At 41.8% G+C, this 21,878-nt stretch overlaps 1 protein-coding gene across 1 annotated transcript; it reads left to right on the top strand.

Annotated features, from left to right (window-relative positions):
• The first annotated feature begins 15,890 nt into the window (after nt 1–15,890).
• On the top strand, nt 15,891–19,982 carry LOC127013705 (interferon alpha-inducible protein 27-like protein 2B). The gene is made up of 3 exons (XM_050892692.1): nt 15,891–16,038; nt 18,791–18,937; nt 19,829–19,982. Exons 1-3 carry the CDS (start codon nt 15,891–15,893, stop codon nt 19,855–19,857), a joined length of 324 nt encoding a protein of 107 aa, XP_050748649.1. The 3' UTR covers nt 19,858–19,982.
• Nucleotides 19,983–21,878: the final 1,896 nt, after the last annotated feature.

Here is a 21,878-nt window from a genome sequence, read left to right as displayed (position 1 = left end):
CTATTGGGTCCAATAGTATTCAACATCTTTGTGAACAATCTGGATGATGGTATTGAAAGAGCCATCACCAAGTTTGCATGTGACATCAGGCTGGGAGGAGAGATATATATGCTGGGAAGTAGAGCCATCATACACAGAAGTCTGGACAGTCTGGAAGATTGAGCCAACAAGAACTGAAGATAGCAAAGATAAATGTAAAGCCCCACACTCGGGACAGAATAATCCCAAGCAGCAGTACAGGCTAGGGTCTGACTGCCTTGGGAGGAGCTGTCTAGTGAATTTAAAAAAAACCCTAAATAGCCAGTTCTGTGTGCACTGTCCACAGCTATTGAGCAATCAGTTAATTCCATTTATTTATGAGGGCTATATTCTGACACTGTGAGAAGTCCCAGTGGTCTGAAATGGTGATCTGAAAGTGATACTAACAGGACTATTTATTCCTGCTCGAAGGATGGGAACAAAATGTGAAGAAAGCCTCTGGAGGGACCCACTGGATGTCACTGTATGAATGGAAATTATTTGCTACTGCTTCCCAGGTTTCCATCTGTTCCTTACCTTTAGATGTAGCAAACCCAGCGTCACGCTTCTGTGGTAAACTTGTGCTTGTGCAGATACCTAGCAGCAAAAAAAGGAAACACTAAATAGGAAAATACAAAATATTTTTTCTGGTTCTGTTGATTATGCTGCTTTCTCCTCTGCATGATGACACTGGTTTAACATTAGCACTAGACTGCAGGTTCTGCAGGCTTACTGCAGGGTAAAAACAAAAACATAAAGTCTTTTTCCTCACAGCACAGCTACATTGTGGGAACTCTTTTCCTAAGTGCTAAAATAACACTAAAAGCCAAAAATAGATTCAAAAAAGGGTTAGGCACATAGGTCGATTCAAAAAGTGTTGGTCCAAATACAGTCATTGCTTAGAAAGTCCATCAATAACTGGTGATTAGGAGCTGGAAACTATATTAGATAACACACAAATAATACTAGACATAAGCATCTGCTTTCAGGCACTGCTGAAAACAGAATATAAATCCAATCTCATCTTTGATCCGTATTCAGACCTCTTCTGTTCTTAGGCAGAACCTCTCTATCCCTAAGTATCCCAAACCAGGGAAAAATGGATGAATAAGGCACCCAAAGAGCACACACAGTGCTTAAAGGACATGAAAATAGACAACTCCCTTCCTGAAACTGTTCCTGTCCCAGGAAGAATCTATGTATCGTCATAAACAGTAATACACCAAGAGAATTCTGCTGAGAGGGGATGTTTAATTCATCCAGTGCTAGTGTCTGCTTTAATAATACTTAAAGGAGAGGATGCTTTGTCACCTATTCCAGCAGCATTTAATTTTCTGCATAGAAGTATTCTTCTAACACTTCAGCGTGAATTCAAGATAAGAAATTGGCACTTTTAAATTAAGCTACCAATCTGTGATTTACTGTGAATAAAGTGAATAGTATTGCAAAACATCATCTATGAATTTTTGATCACGAAAGCTATGTGAAAGTTCATGATAGGTAACAGGGTAAAATTCCCCAGCTTGTGTTCCTGCTATATTTCATAAATAATCTGGGATGCTCAAGTCTCAAAATACTTTGTATATATACAAACCCACTGTGGAGAGCTGACCTTTTGAGCGAGAGACGCCCAGTCCAGGCTGTCCCCCACAGTGATAAAAATGCTCACGTAAGTTTACTTTCTGCCTATATATTCTTAAAGGGAAGTCAGTTCCTAGAACTTGGAGGTTGTGGTCTTATTAGTGAGACTACATTTCTAGATGCTGAAGCAGATATTAGATATAAATCTATAGAAGCAGATATTAGAATTATATTTAAAATGTTCTCTGCAGTGAGTAAGGGCACTTGCCGTTAATCTAACATGGTAGTCTAACCCTGCAGCTCTCAGAAACTTCTATATTTGACAAGGGAAAGCGATTTTGATTATGTACCCATTTAACTAAAATTAGGCAAAACAAACTCTGACTCATGCAGGTGAATAGGTTCTCTAAAATATAATTTGAAAAAGTATCAACTGTGGTCATCTCAAACAAAATACCTCAACAAGGACTGTAGAGGCAGATTTTTAAAAAATTAATAGATGGCAGTCCAGAAGGATTAGACAACATGCATCAGTCTGGTAGGAATGATTAAGCATTAACATTCCTTCCTTTAAAGTGCAAAGAAGCCGGTACCTACATTTGTAGAAGACTCCTTCATTTTGATTTGGTTCCAAGCATGAATATTGTCCCCAAAAGTAACTTAAAGCAAAATTCTGTAGTTGAGCAAAGAAAACTGCTTTGTATGCTCCAGATCTCGCAGTTACCAAGAAATGATTCATTGTTCTGGCACTCCTTATAAAAGGTCAAGAGAAAGTGAATCCTGAGACCACTGTACACAGAAGAGCAGCAAGTTTTGAAGAAGAAAGATCCATTTTGAAGAAGCAGATCTACTGAGCACAAAGCAATCACAAGAAGCATTAAAATAAATGGCTAATAAAAAGGATTAGAAAGATATGCGAAGGCCTGAAATAAAACACTGCATGCCAGGATCTTCTTCAAACTGAGACTCAGGAGAAGCCAAGACTTCCACAGGCAATCATAACAAAGGCAGGATTTTCAGCAAGAAATGTGCTTTTCTCCAGAGTAGGTGGCTTCCTACTTGAACCAGTCTCCTAAAAGGCATTTTTCTCAATCAGACGTAAAATAGGCCCTAACCACATTCATTTCTTAAAGAACTAACTTGGAGTAACAGCAGTGAGTACAGATATATAAGAAATTACACGTAATTTTCTTCACAGTAATAGGAATCAGAATTTATATACGTGTGTACATATATTTGATTTATTTTAATGAACTGGAGGAAGGCACAGCTTCTTCACCTAAATTCCAAGTAGATAAATATATTTTGATTTAAGAAAATGTTTAATAGAAGATCTTCTTATGAACTCAGCTGGATACAGTAATATCCTTCATGTCTTCATCTAGAACCTGATATAACATCACTTTGGGTTGCCAACCATGAAATCATTGTTATGTGTGAGCAACATTGTAGTGCTTTGTGCTTGCTGAAGAGTGGTTCAGAAGAGAGAAAGAAACACGCTAAAACCACGCTGTGTCGTGCTGTGAGCAGCCACACCTCAAGGCCAGAGTCACACTGTGATAAGTAGTGGTTATATTGGCGTCGATACCTTGTGGTTGCTCTCTCTCACTTTCTCTCTCCCTCCGTGCAATACACTTGCTGTTTGCTTTTATCAGGTTTCATTTCCTCTATCTCTTTCTCTCTTTATTATTGTGATACAAGAGGCACCTTCTTATTACAAAATACTCAGGAAGCTGTTCTCCTCATCTCAGTTTCATGCTAGAATGGCCTGCATGGTCACCATGTGCAAGAAGAAAGGAGCAGAAGTTGCTGCCTATTGTGATTAATGCTTCATGTAATTGTATGTGGCACCGAGATGCTATTCTCTTGCGAGCATGTGAAAGCCATCCAGAAGAGTGAAAGAAAGATTAAATCTACAACACACTGGGATCTGTGAGACTTCTTCGAATGACCATGGTATGAATGTGGAAAAAAAGATCCCTGGTGCCCAGCTACCAGTACACAGTCACTACAATATTGCAGCTGCTTGGATGGAAACTCCTCTGGATAATAAGCAGATGATAAACAGGCAGGAAGATCAACTCCTTTTACAACTTAATTCAAATCTCCTCTCTCTTGCCTGCAGGATTCATCTAGTTTTCACCTTCCTTCTTTAGAACCTTTTATATCAGATTCTCTCACCCAGGCAAAGAGCAAGGTCATTTACAATGGCAATAGAAAGCTGATTAGAACAAACAACAAAGGCTGTAGTTTCAGTGAGTTAAAAAAACTTTAACAGCATTAAACAGATGAAACTCGGGCAGGATCTGAGTCTGACAGACTCCCACAGTGGGTTTCAAGACAAGTGTTTCCTTTGCATAGGACTCTACATATTTCTTCCACCATAGTGATTCTAGGCTCGAAGTTCACCCTAGAACTGTGCTGCTAAGAATTAATGCACAAAAGGCCAAGCAATTGATTCCTAAGGTGCTTGCAAAATGACAGGCAACGCACGCCACGCTCACGCCAAGCTGAGCAAAGTAAATAAGTTCAGATTTGAAACCTTCACCTCCGCAAAGTATTCAAATTGCCCATTAGACTGTGCTTGGTGCTGGTCTTGGTGGACAGGGACAGGAAGGATAAAAATAGTTTTTCCCCTTTGCAATGTTGTTTGCATTCCCCCAGTAACAGACTCCCTTTGCTAATTGCAAAGAATATTCCAACCCCTACAGAGGGAAAGAGCAGGGGAAATGGATGGAGGTGGGCCTACAGCCAGAAAGTTATCCATAGACTTTCAGACAACATCTCATTTAAGCTGATGAAACTCACTTTCACATGAGTTGTGACATAACCATGGCAGGAACTGACAAGTGTCAAAATCTTGCTGAACAAATAAGATTTCAAGTCCTATCCCTCTGTACCAAAGAAGAGCCAGCAAATATTATACATTTATCCTGCTTTTTCCCATGGCTCTGACTCCTCTCAGCAGCTTCATTGGCACTCCATAAGCATGTCCAATTCACACTTTCACTTAGAATAGCTGCTGATATTTAAACTGAACTTTTCATGGCTTTCCCATTGGAACACCTTTCTAAATATCACTCTGCTGTGGGGAATAAAGAGTTACTGGATGCTCTGCCATCAGGACTGGGGTTTCTGTGCATATTCTTGAGCCCTAGAAGCAACCCCTTCTGTTGACCAGGAGACCAAGGAATGATTTTCATCACAGGCCAGAATGTCTCTCATTCCCTTTTTCCAGTGCTCTTATCACACACCAGTGTCTTAATGGAACAGACCAGCAAGCGTGGACCTGGGCACAAAGGACAGAAAGTGGTAAGAAACAGATAGATTTAGGTATCACTAGATCATGGTGTCCAGGTGCAAACAGGGGGAAATTTCCAGCAGCTTCTTCCCCCTTGCAGCCACATAATAAGCATACACCAGGGGATATTGTCACCTCTTGCAACTAATCAGGTCCTACAGCCTATTTTTTTCCAGAATAGTGTCTACCTGATGCTGCTGCATGGAGACAAACCACACCAGTGGCTTCCTTGTAGCCACTTTCTGTGCCTGCAGCTGCGGCCGTGGGTAGTGTCTCCTGGCAGCTCTCATCCTGCCCAGTCAGACCAGGTGCTATGACAGGCACTAGGTCTGCAAACTTAGTGTGGCTGAGGGAGTAGGGGAGACAGTCTCAGAAAACAGAACCACCATGACCTGGAAGGACTGCAGTTATTATTTCTTGGAAGTAACAAGTGTTACACAAGTGTCCACATTGTGCCTTTTCCTCTGTCCATGCCCTGCTCCTCGTGTGAAGGTGAAAGTTGCCTTCTGCTCAGTCACTCTTTTCCAAGAAAGGTTTCTCCACATGTCTAACCATGCTCTGACAGCTACCCCAAACCAGGCACAGCCTTCCTCAGAACAGGCTCCAGCACAGATTCTCAGACTTAGCAAGAAGTGGAGCGTCTCAGGACAACAGAATGAGATGGGGCGAGCCTGTCCATTTGCTCTGTCAGAGTAGGCTCAGGAGTTGTGCACAAATGGCAAACTGGACAGTAAGTTCGGGAACTCTTTTGCTAATGAACCTCCCTTTGCTCCTGCATGGATTTGCTCCTGGAACTCTCTCACTTCCTTCCTTCCAGATGTATGACCCCTTGGAATTGTACATGTGGGTGAGCTGTACCCACAGCAGCCTCTGCTGCTAGTTCCAGGTTTGGGGGGGGGTGGGGGGGGGGTGGATAACCCACACTTACCATGGTAGAATAACATGCTCTTCCTCTTCTGGATCTGTACTACATTATCTGCTCAACAGAGTGGACAGTTCACAGCTGGTCTCAAAATTCACACGCACCCTTGGAGTGGATGCTAATGCGTTCCCGGTTTCTCCTCAAAGTAGGCTATAAACTAAGATCAAGGGGCCATTAGTACTAGGTCCCTTACACAGCAAAAGTAAGATGATTGTCCCCTTCTGCTTCCATTGTTTGTGCTGCAGTCCTTTTTCCTGGTAATTCCTCTTCACCCTCCAGCTACTCGATAGAGCAAGCACTCCCTTGAGGAGTCAAGACAAGGTCCACTGTGCAGAAAGATGTGCAATATGCAGTGAGCAGGGAACAGTACAAAGGAAGCCTCCCTGGCAAGGGAGGACTGTGCAACACACAGCAAATATCTTCCTGAGGGGAAAAATTTGCTTGTAGGAGTGATGAAGTGTTCTACAGAGCAGGTCTGACTGAGGGGAAAAAAAAGTTCTCCAGCCTATGACTGCCTCACACATGTCTGGGGACTTTTGGAGAGGAGGAGAAATGGTGGAGGAAAGAGAGAATATCATAAGGCTGAAGTAAATGAGTTCTGAATCAATAAGGCATGGTGGCAAAGGAGGGAAAACATTTGAGAGACCTGATAAAGGAATCCACAGCTCTATAAACCCCAGATTAACGTTTTTCACACACTGGTGCCATTTTCACGTGTGCAGCACCCTGAAAAATGATAGTCATGTTATCTTCATATCTGATGAAGGAGTTTCCCCAAGGCTTTGCAGAAACTAGAGGGCACAACAGATCGCACATGTAAGGATGCGGCAAGGCTTGTTGGCATTTAGCTTGGCCTTGCAGTCAACGGGCTGAAGATAAGTCTTAGGTTCTGCCAGGCAGGAGTTCAGGGCCTCACTGAGACCCCTGAACACCATCTGACTGTGGCTACACATCCCAGGGGGTCAGGCAGCCTCAGTGCCATGATGCAGAATGGTAGACAAATATTGAAAGTGTCAGTGTGCCCCAAGGGACAGAACAGCGGTTAGTTCCTGCAGGAAGACATCATGGGCACTGTGAATGGATCACATCACTGTCTCTAAGTCATCTCATATCCCCTCTCTGTCTGTTAATGCCCTGCTGGATGATGGATCAGCATCCCTTCCTACTAGACATCCTGCAAGGAGCACGTCCATCTGCAGAGCATGCTGCCACCACCACAGCTTGCACATGATGCAGGCAAGCAGGGAAGGCTAGTACACTAGACAGGTCTATGTTGCATAAGGAGAAGAGATGAGAGAGGATTGCTCTTGAAGCTTTGGTATGTTCCCAGCTACTTTACAGTACAGACAGGGCCTGGGACCATAAACACCCTGAGATGTGGGCAGCACAGGCTCACACCAGTCTGCTCACTCATGCAAGTAACAAAACACATAGATGATCCGTCTAGGACAGAATGATCCATCTAGGACTGCTCAGCCTACCTGCAGTAAATAGTTTATCCAGTGGTTTATCTGCAGCCACCAAAGGCAACAGAAATCTCTTCATTATTTATTGTTAGTACCTCATGATTTGACATTTAATTTAAGTCTTCCACTGTGCCTTGCTCATCAGCTTTAGCATTATAAATAGGGAAACACTTTCTTTCCCATTTAAGAACTAGCCACAAGGATTCAGATCTGCTTGATGAACCTTTTTGTAAGGCTTGCATTATGTTGTCATAAATGGGTGATGTTCAGAAGCTTACAGGCACCTCTGTTACAAGGGAGGTTACCTAATTACTGAAGGCACTATTGCTTCAAGGCATCTATCCATGTCCAGCCTTCATGGGCAGACATGTTTCCCTAAATACTGTAGAGATGATGAAGTTGTTTCTTTTGTTTACAGTTGCAAACTTCTTTACAAACAGCTCTTTTTGAGAAATTTTATTTTCTTGCTGTTACGAAAGCTTCCACAGCACTTGGGATACCAGGCATTTTGACACAGAAGGCAGTCAGATTGGCCACAGGCAATATGCCCTTGGCAAATGCGTGTTGAGTATTGCTGATTGCTTTCTCGTCCTTCACGTGCTTAAGTATGGATGCCAAGAGGACATGCTCCATGATCTTTCCAGGGAGGGCTTTCACCGTGTGCTTTTCTCACTGTACTTCATCCTTACTCGTGCTGCTGTAATTGTCTACCCTTTACAATATCTCAGATGCTGTATTACATTGATTTGTAACAATGATAGTAGGCAGACTCACCGGATTCAATCGGACGGCACTCAGCCTCCAGCATAACAGTGTAAGTCATATAAACATGTAGCCTGCGTTCTCGAAACAGAAAAGACTAACGCCAAATCCAAACATCCTTCAGATCCACAAACTTACCAAGAAACATAAAATAAGAGGTTTCTTCTCTTTGAAACAGGCTGTTAGGGCCTAGAAGAGTCTAAAAGAACCAGCCACTCTTACTGGTCTTCCAAGGAAACCTCTCAGTCCTTTGTAAGCACGGCCTGAAACCTATCCACATATCTTGCAGCTGGAGCTGAGAAGTAAGTCAGGACATGTGGTCTTCAGACCCATTGCCCATGTAACGGATTGGCCACTTTGTCATTAATTGCTTTTCAAAGCACCCATAAAAGCACTTCCAACACTTATGCCTTCATAGATACTCACTTGTATTAGCATTTGGAACCTCTTTATCTACATTGAATGTTTATACTATGCTTATTACCATAATGCCTGAGTAGCATAATATATGTGGCCTCAGAAATCTCCTGGAAATAGGAAAATAATATTACCTTCAACTTATAGGCAAGGAGAGGTCCATATGTTTTAAGCTCTCTGTGCTCAGCTTTTGTCTTCAGACAAGACTTGCCCTCACTTGTGAAAACAGGACTTCGTTTCAGTCCCTTAGACCCTGCAATGCTGACCGCAGACCCACATGATTAGAGTCCATTCCTTGGATTCAGAAGCTGCAGTATGGCAGATGAGGAAGAGAGCTGACAACCCACACAGCAGAGACTGCCACTGAACTCATGATGTCCTCTGTCTCGGACTATAGATGGTAGGCATGACAGCCTCCTTTTCTGCCAGCTGCTTCTATGCAGAACTGGACCCACCAGGCCTCCCCTAGGAGCATCTGCTGGATCGGGTTCCCTGGCTGAGGGAGCAGCTGCCCTGAGGGACCTGAGCCGTTCTGAACTGCTCAGCACTTACCCTGGAGCACACACTGTGCCATGGGCTTATCCATGTGGCGCCCATGAACTAGAAAAGGTTCCTATGCGTATATATGTTTACTTAATATTTGTAGATGGTGTATTTTGAAATGGCTTTATTAAGCCAGCAATTGTGATTACATTTGAATAGCAGTGGGAGCTCAGTGTTGTTAAAAATAGCACTTTGACCATTAATTCTATTTCTTCACATTCTGTTTTTGTTTTGACCACATTTCTTCCAGAAAAAAAGCATCTTATATTCTCTTAAAGGAGAGGTACAACCAATTAGTGGCTTATATACTTGGTCTATTGCCTTCATGAATCTGCTTCCTAGGTTCCAGAAAGACTTACAGTTTTCCCTCACGTCTATACATCTTGAAGACTGCATGAACTGATTAATACTCTTTCCCTTCCTACAGTCTAGAATAGTCTGTATTCTTGTATTCTGAGGTTTTCTTAATAGAACCGTACATGGGAAGACTGCAACCTCAAGATCAAATGGAACTTTTACTCAGCAGATGACACAGTTTTACCACTTATCTATTTGTTTCTTTTACAGAATAATATATAGGGAACAATTTGTCTTTACGTCTATTTTCAGGCTCAAAAAATAAAAGACCACACTGCTGACATTTATTTGTCAGCTGAAGTAACTTTCCATGCTTTGGAAAATAAGACTTTTAGCCCTAAGGAAAGGATCCTTCAGTGCAGGAATAATGACTTGTGTTAAATGTCTTTGGGATAAAAAATTACTTCACTAAGACCATTAAGCACTGGCTATTCCATGACAACTTTCAAGTACCACTCTCCTTGCAGCAGAAACTTAACAGCCTTGAGAATGATGCCCAGGATTCCATTTCAGTGTCTCAAAAGCATGTGATAGCTCAGGATGGGAAATTAAAGGATCAGCGGGAAGCCCAAAGAAATAATGAAGACTTCCTTGGCGACAGAGAACAAATAGGAACATGACTCCACAGCTGAGTGGTGCTTCTACTCCCCGTTCCTATGGTGCCACTCTCAAAGGGCTGAGTCCTGATCTGGGTGAATCCACTGAGCTTGAGCATTCAAGGCAAGACTGCTCCCTCTTTTGCAGAGTCTGTTTTGAGCAGGGCCTGATCTGATATGTTTGGATTATGGAGCAAAGTCCTGGCATAAACTACAACATCAAGACTGACTATGCTCACCAACATAATATTAAGGTCAAAAGCAGAGGTGCCAGTGTGGAGTGGGATCCAGCCGGGGGGAGCTCTGAGGAGTACAGGCGGGAATTCAGATGTGTGAAGTGGACAACTGGTAAGATTTTGCCATCTAACTCCACTCGAGGTCTAAACTTAGTCTTCTCAGGCCACTTATTCAAAGGCTTTGTTTCTGGATTTCTAGCTGGAAAATCCATGGAATTTCAGCTGATGAGTATGCAGTGCATACAGATGTTACACATGTCTATAGTTCTCTTTTTAATAGCACACAAAGCATCCAAAATTGGAATTTTCTTCCCCCAAAAAGCCACCAGTGCAAGTCTGTGATTTGTTTCATCTGTAATGCAGGGATAATGATGTCTTGCTTTTGACAGATGAAAATGATAATAAAAGTCCAAATGAGACCCACTTAGCCTAACGCTGAACAAGGCTGACATATGGAAAAATCAGACTTACCTGTAAACTCCTTTCTGGCCTTGGTTGTAAAACTTCTGGCTCAATCACTTCCCACTCTTTTCCTAGCTATAGTTAATTTCACTAGTAGGAAGACCAGCAAGTTAAAGGAAGTGATTCTTCCCTCTAGCACACACTCATGAGTACTCATCTTTACCATAGAAAGACAGATAACAAACCTGCATTAATTAATGTATATTCTAAAAAGAGTTCTAGAGGTTCTTGAGAAGCATTATTATTTATTTCTGAGGGAAAGTGTTTTGCTATATGATTAGAGATACACTAGACACATACCTAAATAAAGTTAGAAGGTAAAATTTTTTAGGTATCAGAAACGTCCCCATGAGCCCCTGATTTTCTAAGCTATCAGTAGCTCTTTAGCTACTTATGTCCTAAAGGTAGGGTTTTAACTGTGCTTTTTAGAGCTGAAATAATGAGGGATATAAAGAAGATGGAGAATCTCCTCAGAGGTGCACAGAGAAAGGACAACAGACAACAGACATAAGTTGCAGAATGCTGACCAGATATACAGGGGAAAAAAATCACTATAAGGGTGGTCAAATACTGGAGCAAGTTGCTCAAAGAGGATGTGGAATCTCCATCCTCGGAGATACTTAGAACTCAACCAAGTGTGTCTCTGAGCAAGTAACAGGGTAAGTCCCTGGCTGGACCAGATGATCTCCAGAGCTTCCTTCCAACCTAAATTTTTGCATGATTCTACGATTATGACTACATAAAGATCTCTTTCACATTCACATGAATCATGTGATGTCACTGTGTAAGCTCATATCAGTCCCTTGATGTCATAATATCAGTCTTGTGGGGTTCATTTCTGTTCCTATTTTATACTATGTCAATTCTGACAGAGACTGAAAATTTTTAAATCAGAACATTGTGTTTGCTGACCTACTTTAAGCATGACCATGGTCATATGTTAAATGCTTATTACGTTAATTGCTTTTTTTGGAGAGCTTACCTAATACAGCTTGATGACAATTTTTCATGGCAAATGTAGGTTTATAACTAATAAAACTAGTGCCACCTGTATTATGGAGAGTTTCAACATTTTTGACTTATCTAGATGGCCTCTTATTCAAGTGGAGTTACTTTGGAAGCGTCTTGGAATATGTGTATCAGTTATATGCGGCTTGTATGTATTTCTTCTTGGGTGAAATGAAAAATTTAATTATATGAAAAAAATGCAAATTGCTGCCAACTGTGTTAACTGTGAGAGAGTTGCATTATCTTCTAACATAAATTGTCAGTGAATTGAAGAAAAGACGTTTTGGAAGCTGATCTGATTACTGTCAGGGAAAGTGCTCAAACTCAATTGTTGGCAAATGTCCAGTACCCATCACTGAACGATCATCACCTCATCATTCAGCCTTCTCAACTGACATGCAAAACAACATCCAAATATTCATTGCACATCTGTGCTGGACAGATTATGCATTAGCAATTCAAATCAATTCAATGTACAGGCAGTTTCTGTAAAGGCGTCTGTTTGGGTGAGATGCCTTGTTGTCTGGGGTGGATAATAAGGCAACTCTGTCTAATCTTGGAGAACAATCAACCCATCTTGAGAAGGTGACTGACTACGTATGCTCTTGCCCTGACAGCACTAGAACAATGGCCCCATAATGCACTTGACTCAGCTGGTAATAAAATCTACTTTTGATTAGCAGCCATGGCTTGTGTCAATCACTGCATGATGTACCATTGTCCTCTGGTCCTGAACACAGTTTATTTACAGGGAAACAAAAGCTTTTTGGATATGGCTGCTGCCCAGAGATTGCAAAATAGATTGAGCTGTCAGGCTCACACACTAGATGAAGATTAATGAGTTGTGCAGACAATAAATATGAAGCAATGACCATAAATATGCTAATAGGTATTATCCATATACACTATAATTGCTACAAAAATTAAAAAGTAGTGTGAAGGAAATAGGTCACAGGGTGACAGATAGATAATCTTGGATGCTGAAGATCTTTGGTTCAGTCAGATTCTCTACAGGTTTATTTCCTTCAATTAGACCCTTCAAAAGAGTAATTGTTTAAAAGCTGTTTGAATAATCTCTTTTGAAACAGAGGTTTATGGGAAAATGTTTATGAAAAAGTGACTTCAATGAACATGTTATTGGAATGAAAAAGGTGACTACCGAAAGCAGGCTATGCAGAGATTAACATCTATGATCAGTTGCCCAGCTTCACTGTGAGGAAAATACCTCTAAGTGGCACAACAGTGAGGACTTCAAGGAAAACATATCGAAGAGACACAGCAGTTTGTATCCACAGACACAAGTGAGTAAGGTCATTCCCAAGCAAAATATAGAAGAGTTGCATGCACATCTGGTTGTGTTGATTTGTTTGGTGTTTTCAGCTTAGCATACTTTTTTTCCTTTTTTTTTTTTTTTTTAAACTGAAGAAGGGAAGGATGCCCATGGCTCAAATTTTCAGAGTACTTCCAATCAAGCCTCTGGTTTTCCAATTATTTTCAAAGAGCACACAGTCTAGACAGCGCATGACTTTTGACACTTAAGGATTTCATTTGAACCTGAAACTCAGAGAGTTAAACATCAAACTATCTTAGCTACATGTATAAATGCTTCAGCACCGAAGGCTACTGAAATTGTAGTGACACTGAGAATAAAGGCAGTCGTACTCTTGGTATTCATGGCTTTGACTCTGTTCTCTGAGGCTTAGAAGTGCCACTAGGTGCTTTTCAGGTCAGCTCACACCACCCATCTCTTCTCCTCAGATTTTTAGCTTCTGGAGCGGGGAAATTACTCAGATAGATCCAATTTGCTGTTATAATGTCAGGCTCGGTGATACAAATGATTTATTTTCTCTTTCCTTCCATACTTTAACTAGAAGTTGCATCAGTTTGGCTCTTGTTATCACTGCTTGGATTTTTGGCGAACAGTCCACAAAGACTTACAACTGCCTTAGTGCTTCTGTGCCAGGCTCCCTGCAAACTCAGTTGGACATCAACTACATCTTGGAAGTTACACTTTCTAACCAGAAATACCAGTAAAACAAAGCAAAAAAAGATAGGGGACCATTGAGGAAAACGTCTCACACAAAGCCAGCAAGTGAGAGGAGAAGCATGTCTGTCTGGATGAATCAGTGGAGGGAGACAACCTCTGGAAGCTGTGGGCTCATGGAGTGAGTTCTTGTTCCCAGTCCCACTTCAGCAGTGACACTGGGTCTTTTTGAACTGGAGGCTGTGATGTTAAGTCATGTCACATGTTGCCAGGGCACAGCGAGGCCCTGTCACACCACCCCAAGCAAGGTGAGCTCAGCAGACCCAGAGATGATAGGGAGGTTGAACCAAGAGTCCAAATCATCAGGCAAGGTTGTAGTGATGAGGCAAGTCCAAGGTCAAGCCAGAAACATGAGTCAACAAATCAGGTTCAGGTCTGGTAGCCAGGGTCAGTCACCAGTGCCTACTGACATGTTCCTCATCCAACTCACCGCAACCACATAGCAGATTTTAGAGTCACCTCCTTGCTGACTAGGTCCATGGCACACTTGTAAACAGAGGCTTCCCTTGAATCCCTTTGGTGGCTTCCCTCTCCTTATTACATTGAGTTTCTTTGCCTTGTTTTTATGAGACTACTATTAATTTCTCCTTTCCCTGCTTATTCACTGATGTCTTTGCCAATCACAAATTGCCTTGAGGCACTTCGCTTGCAATAAAACTTTTATTTTATCTAATTTTAACTATTTTTAGTTAAACAACTTTGTGTGTATCCATTATGAATTGTGTTTTAGGATTGAGTAAAAGGACATTACATACAGAGTCTCTGTAACTTTGTGAAGCCTTCATTCCCCATGGCTTTGCCAAACTTTATCATAATTTCCTGATGGGTTGTTTGGGATATTAAATAAATCATATTAACAAAGCACCAAAAGATTTTAGCAGTCTTGAAGGAAGGATCTGTAGCAATATGTACAAAGAAAGTGACATTTTTGGTTTTATTGTCACTTTGAAGAGGGCGTATAGGATTAATTGTCCTATTCTTACATGGAATTTTACTTGCGTTTAAGCTGCAACTTTAGATATTTTATAACGTTAAGTAATTAAAAATGATAAATGAGAGACCTGAGAAATTATGGGGATAAAGATGCATCATAATTACAGAAGCCCTAATGCAAGTAGAGTAGAAAATAAAAATAACAAACATTAGAATTAAAGAAAACTAACGTATATGAATTAAAGAAAAATTGAATGAAAAAAAGAGTTAAAAGAGCAGTGCTGCTCAGGGTTACATGGGCCAGATATCCCACTGCTCAGATACGTAGCACATATAAGAAGACAGGAATGGACTTTGTATCCTTTGTTCTATAACCCACTGTGTACAAGACATAGATATACAACCGTGAAAATGCTGTATTTTTATTCTGTATATTTCCACTTTGAGAGCCGTCCCTGTGGTATTATGACCTAATCAGATATTCCTCTTTACCTGAGGGAGGAGGCCCATGGATTTTTAAACAGCCTTATTTAAACTACTGGCTAAGAAAAACTGTGATAAGGGAGTGTGTGCCATTTGCAAAGGCCTGTTCATTAAAGATGGAGGCTCTGCTTTAGCAGGATTTGCATGAGGAAGAACAAAACATCTGTGTCAATCTGCTTGTATGACGCAAGGTCCCCTAACAGTTCCTTCCATAAAGAAATTAATTTCAACCATCCGCTGTTAATTGAGTTCTAATTTCCAGCTCTCTGTAAACCAGTTCTTCGGGGGTAGCTGTACCACAGCTGAACTCTGGGTGCTATAACCAACTCAAGTTGCAGTTTCCGCATGACTACCACTTTGCTGCCTTTTTGTCTATCGTCTTTACTCAGAGCTGTATTAATTCTTAAAATAAGGGGCTATCTTCTACAGTTGCAATTCAGTACAGTAGAGTGCAATGCAAAAGAATGAAGAAGCAAAGTTCTCAGCCAGGTCAGTTGCCAATCAATGATTCATACACTACTAATGTGTTTTAGTATCATAAGAGGAAATTAGTTGGTTTGGCTAAACTTCACCCTGATAACAGCAATAAAAAGGCATGTTCATAAAGTTCAGTTTCATTTTCTGGATGAGAATAAGTTTTGGTTTCTTTTCTCTCTGATCATGGTAGCAGTTTCATTTCTTTGCTGTTAGATAGGCAGTATATAAAAAGATTGGCTGAGCCTCGCAATGCTTCAGTGGATTCCCCACCATCAGAAAGAGAAATGTCCGACCAGAATGTCCGCAATGCTGGCTTCACTTCCTCCGGGATCGCAGGAGGATCACTTGCTTCGTGGATGATGTCCCGGGAAGCAAGAGCGTCTGGGGGAGGCGTGCATTCTGGAGGCCCTACTTCTACTCTCCAAGAAATGGGTATGAGCAATTTTGTGTGTGTGTGGTTTAGTGCATAGGGCAAATCAATTTTTTTTTCCTTGAAAATAAGCTTGCCAAGTAATCTTTTCTCTCCTACATTCCTGTATTGCACTGAAGACAAAAGGTTCCTATATTTAACTGCATGTTATGAGTGGGATGCTATTAAGAGTGTTTTCTGTGTATGTACATATGCATGAATGTACACATACATATGTGGTATTCATGAGATTCAGGACAGTGTTTATTTGAAGTTTGTGCTCTCTCTCCATTCTGCTAGGAATCATCAATAATATGGAAAGTCATGGTAGCAATAAGCAACAATACACTTATGCAAGAACATGATCTGTGTACCTACATTTCATATAAATTATCAGATTTCCCTTGCTCTTTACTCACACACAACCATACAGGGAGAACCCATAAAACCTTATGCAGACGCTATAGCAGAGGGAAATTAGCTGCAGACCAAGAGCTGAATTCACAAAGGGAATATATACACATCCTTGACAGCATGTACCTAAGTACTAACGTTAGGCATAGCTGGCTTTCACATGAGCTAACCCTGCAGGGGCTTGCTTTTCTGTTGCATGCACAGAGCAATCTCTGACCTGACGACTCTAAGCAGCTTGGCACTTGTTTAATCCCAGATCCTGTGGGATTCATGCACAAGGCATTCTCCCTGCCAGTCCTGCCTGTGTGACCTGATTCAGCAGGTATCCTCTAAGCAGGCATAACTCCACGGTAGAGAGTGCCCCATATAATTCTGCTTTACCCAGCAGCACAGTAGTTAGCTCGCTGACCTCGGAAAAAGGCTTCAAAACCCTTTCTGCCTTAGGGGTCTTGGACCCACATCTGCCACGTGTCAGGAGTATGCTAACCAGCAGGCTGGTCATAGGTGGGGATCTCTGCCATATTGGTCAACCGCTGGTCTACTCCTTTTGTAGTAAGCAGCTAGAAGTCTACTGAAGGATGGAGCTGAACCTGACTCTTCCAGCCATAAAATGGGTGGTTGGCCAGGTGAGCTGGCCAGGGTCCAGATTTGGGGCATCTTTTAATAGTAAAAAATGCAATAAGCTTGATTGAGAGGAAGTAAGTTATTTTTTTAAGATATGATTTACATTGCTGCCAATATTATGCAGTGTGAGGCTCTCTAGACAGTGAGGGAATAAGCGACATAAGGGTCATTCAGACAGATACTGCATGTGACTCCTGTGAGGCATTTTTTAATTTTTACTCTGTATGATTTGATCAGTAAGTTTAGGTTACTGAATACAGAGTTTATTGAATATTCAATAGCAAAGAGCTTAAGGGATGGTAGCAGCAGAGGGACAGAAAATGAGTCAGGAGAGGAGAAGGCCTGAGAGAGTGAAGAGCAGGAAGAGCTGCTCTCAGGCACCACACTGCATTAGCAGCAGAAATTCTGGCACACAGGAGATGCCAGTTAGTTGCTTAATCTAATTGTACACTGGAGCAGAGTCAGCTGCACAAGCTTGCCTTCTGTTACAGATAAGGGTGGTACAGCAGTACTCACCACACCCATAACCAGTGGCAAACTCTTCAGTGGTGATGCCCTATAGAGAGCATGAAGTTGCAGTTTCTAAACTAAAAGACTTGTATCCCTCCATGTGCTGAGAATCTTTAGAAGAGAGAGGAGCAAAGTAAGCATTTAACAACGCCTAGTTTGATTCTTGCAATGTCTGTATCAACTATGGACTTTTATGAAAACCACTATTTTGGTGAAGAAAAATCTGCATGACTCAAGGAAACCTTAGCCATGCCTACAGGAGATAGTCCAAAAGAGCTTTTATCCATGTGAAAAATGCTAGCTCTGTAACGTTGCCAAGACAGGTGTGAGCTTTGGCTCCCTGCAGCAGGAGAGCTTGCCACACATTCTTTGCCTGATTGAGAGCTAAAAGGGCCTGATTTCATTTCCGCAGGTGCTCACTGAAATCTCTCGCTCTTCAAACACATCTTCTTAACCTTTTCATTCAGACTGTAACCCTTCCTCCCCCCAGAACAAACACGCTTGAAGGAGTGGCTGATTCTGCAGCAGGGCATGAGTATTGTTCAGTATCACTTTACAGAAGATGTTATAACAAGCTCATCACCAAAATATTTGAGCATCCTCCAGGAATGCTTTAAGCATTATCACTAACATTTGTCATCACTAATGCTTTACTCCTTTCCCAGGAGAAGAGTTTGCAATGGAATACTTTGCTTGGGGCTTATTTATACTGAGATGGAGGTATACATATAAATTGGCCACTGGCTACCACAGCTTGCTGTGTTTGAATTTTACAGGTATCTATTATGTATAGGTTCATGCTACGGAAAGTGTAGTGAAAGGAACATATCTGTCACCTGGAACAGTAAGTGGTGAGGTCTGCAACAATCCTTAGTTCCTGTAGGAATTCGTTCCATGGTCCTCAGGCAGCTCCTCAGAAAATTGCGATTTCAGCAGACACCAACTGTGCTGAAACTGTTTTGGAGATCCAAATTTATCAAAAACAGTCTGTGCAAGAGTCGTAGATTTTTCTTTGTGTTCTGGGAACATCCACAGAACACTGCAAATGTCCTTTCCCCAAGGTGGCAGCTAAAAAGCAGTATACTGATGGAACAAGTCAAGTAATCACCAGTCTCCTTGTCTTTTGATACATTTGCTAGCCTTCAATTTTTTAAAACACAGTAGTTGTTTATAATTGTCCCGTAAAGTTCCTTCTGGTCAGTAACACCTCCTTTGTAACTGTTCTAGGTGCCAGAGGCTCAACCCATTCAACAGGTTTTACCAGCAGCGGGATATCCAGAGGATCCCAGGCCTCCCAGATGATGTCCCAGGAGGCCAGATCTCACGGAGGTGGAACTCCCAGGGGCGGTACCACTTCCACTGTCCAGTCCATCTGTAAGTGAGAGTCCTCCTGATAAAGATGAATTAACAGATGACTTCTGAGAAGTCAGCAGTATTATTTCAGCTCAAGCGTACATTTACTAGATGAGGGTTGTAAATAAGAGAAGTGGCTGCATTGTACTTGAAGCAACGTTTCTCCTGTTTGTTGCTTTATACTTGGTGGGAAGCTGAAACTAGGGAATTAGTGGAAATAACTATGCCACAAAGTTGCAAAGACATGGGTGGATAGCAGAGACAGAAATCTGAAACACATAGTGACAGAAAAAAGGCCAATGGAAGTTTAGGTTATGCTTTCATCCGCACCACAGTGGAAGTTCATTAATTTTTTTTCAAACACAAATTCGGGACCAAACCAAGAGCTTCACATTTGAACATACAAAACAGATTAAGTGGGAGGAAACAGTGAAACACGAGAATGGAGTTATCAGACTGACAGACAGGAATCATTAGTCCACTTCTTGTGGCCTTTTAGAACAGCTTAGCTTTCTTTCCTTTAAAGGAAATTCAGTGGGTCAAAAGCAGAGGGATCTACCTGCGCTTACCAGCTCAAAGCAGAGAACAACACAAGTTTTCCTCATCAGCCTGCCAAGTTAATGCAGCCCACACCTAGATAAATCAAACCAAGGTATGAGGAAGCCTAGTCTATACCTGAATGCATCAGTAAGGATGCTAATTATGGCAGTGGGATCCTACAGGGTTTGGAAGAGAATTGGAGACAGGATTGAAGTTCTTAATTTCAAAAAGTGTCTTTCAAAGTCTAACACAGACCTTTGGTGTCTGACCTGGGAACGTTTGTAACCAATGCTCAGATATTCTGTATGTTTCCCTGTACTGCAACTTTGCTTGAAGTTGTTCTCACACGTTTCTTTTTGTATCTTTGCTTAGCAATGGGTGGCAAAGGAGGAAGACGCTGAATAGAAGAAAAACATCAGTCCAGAAGTAAGCTCTGCAAGCAGTTCATCCTTTACCAACAGTTATGTTACAACTCTGCTTCTTTACTCTCCCTGTCACTGACATGAAAGGCAAAGCCTTTTTCACATAGCCAAATAAAGTTTCTGTTAAAGAAGTGATGGATTCTTGCATTAAATTAGTGGGGACGGGGATAAGGGACAGTTTCTTCCTTGATTAAAGATTCTCTGAAGCAGAGGCACATACGAACGCAAGCTGATAAATAGAAGCTAAGGTACTTTGGACTGCAAGGGTGTCGTACAAAAATCCTGGATTTAGCAACACTAGGCTCTCCAATTACAGGTAGCTTGCTTTGTTTATTTTACAAAAAGTGATCACAGTGCAAAAGTCACCCTGTTGTGAGAGAGAAGCATAGAAACACTTGATAAGGGGCATCCAGCAGTTCCCTTTGGATGTACTTCTAATGGGCTATTAAATTAAATTCTACTTAATTAAAAATACACATAAGCAAATGAGAACAGGTCCCAAGAAATTTCATACCTCAGAGGCGCAGCTGATATTTGTATCCCTCTACTGTTTCTAAGGTCCCTTTCACATTAATTTCAGGTCCCTGTTTGTTTATTGAGAGGTGTCAGCTTTGTCACAATTGGACCAAAACTACTCCTGTAAACCTCTTATGATACCTGAGAGCAGATAAGGAAGAGCCCATCTTCTCTGGTATAGGTCTCACTATTGGGGCCTCTTGCTGTTCCCCACACGCCTGACTCCTTTCCTTCATATGTACTCATACGATGACGTTTCCCCAAATACATGTAACATTGTCCATTCGCTATACAAATTCCCACATACATACTCCCCCACGCTTCCATCTTCCTCCTGTCTTTCTGGCTCATCATCTTCCCTCCCCTATCACCTCCCTCCCTCTGTATTTCTAACAAAACCATACAGTGCGGCTCCTCCTTCCCTTTCCCCACCCCAAGACAGAGGGAGGGAACCTCACACCTTTAGGCCAGAAGTTAAGAGGCGCTGGGTTTGTGGTGCTGCAGTCAGTGATTTTCTCCAATGGCTTCTGTCACTCAGCTTGAGCATTCCCATCTCGGCTGCATCTCTTCATGGCTGGGAGACATGTTTGTACCCGTGCACCTCATGCTCTCAGATACGGTCTTCTCCCTCCTGGCTAGGCACCTTCCTGAATGGACGTAAGAAGTCAGCATTTGCCTCCAGTTGCAGCAAAGTTAAATTGAATTATTTGATGAGGGGAGGAGTGCTAGCATGGAGGAGAGGCTGATGAAGAGGGGAAGAAAGGTATCTACTTGCTGTGCTACGCAAACTATTAAAAGGCAATTGAAAAACAAAGTCTCCATTTCATGGGATGGAGCTGCTCTCCTAGCAAGGCACTGTCTTGGGCAAATGCTTAAATGTAACCAGGAGTTGAAGTCATAAAATCACAGAAATATTTAGTTTCAAAGACCTTGGTGTGAGGAGAATGGGGGCAGTTCTCTAGTCCAACCTTCTGCTTGAAGCAGGGTTAACTTTAATGTTAGACTTGTTTGCTCAGGGCTGTGTCCAGTCAGGTTTTGAAAACCTTCAAGGAGGCAGATGTCACAGCTTCTCTAGGCAACCTGTTCAAAAGTTTTACCACTCTCACAGTTGAGATTTTTTTCCGTATGTTGAAACAGAATTTCCTTTGTTGCAAAGTCGCGCTTACTCCAATGGATCATTAAGTACACACTTAATAACGATGTATTTTAGAGTTTTCCACTTTAGACGTTCACCAATAAATATGCTTTCCTGAACTGGCACCTAGGCATGAAAGTGGTGAAGATGGGACTAGAAACGTCCTTTGCAGAGCTCAGTGCGTCCCAGTGCCACTGCTGAGAACAGACATGACATTTGCAAATCATGCACTGTCACGTCAACAGGAATGGATGTTTTCTGTCTCCTCATGCTTTCTGTACAATTACAGATTTAGAGATTTCTTTGCACAATAGTAGTAGCTTATATTTATATGTTAGCTTTCGTAGTT

This window comes from Gymnogyps californianus, chromosome 2 (assembly GCF_018139145.2).
Source record: "Gymnogyps californianus isolate 813 chromosome 2, ASM1813914v2, whole genome shotgun sequence".
Taxonomy (NCBI): domain Eukaryota; kingdom Metazoa; phylum Chordata; class Aves; order Accipitriformes; family Cathartidae; genus Gymnogyps; species Gymnogyps californianus.
The sequence above is the reverse complement of the archived record's forward strand: the minus strand, read 5'-3'. Positions and strand labels throughout refer to the sequence as shown.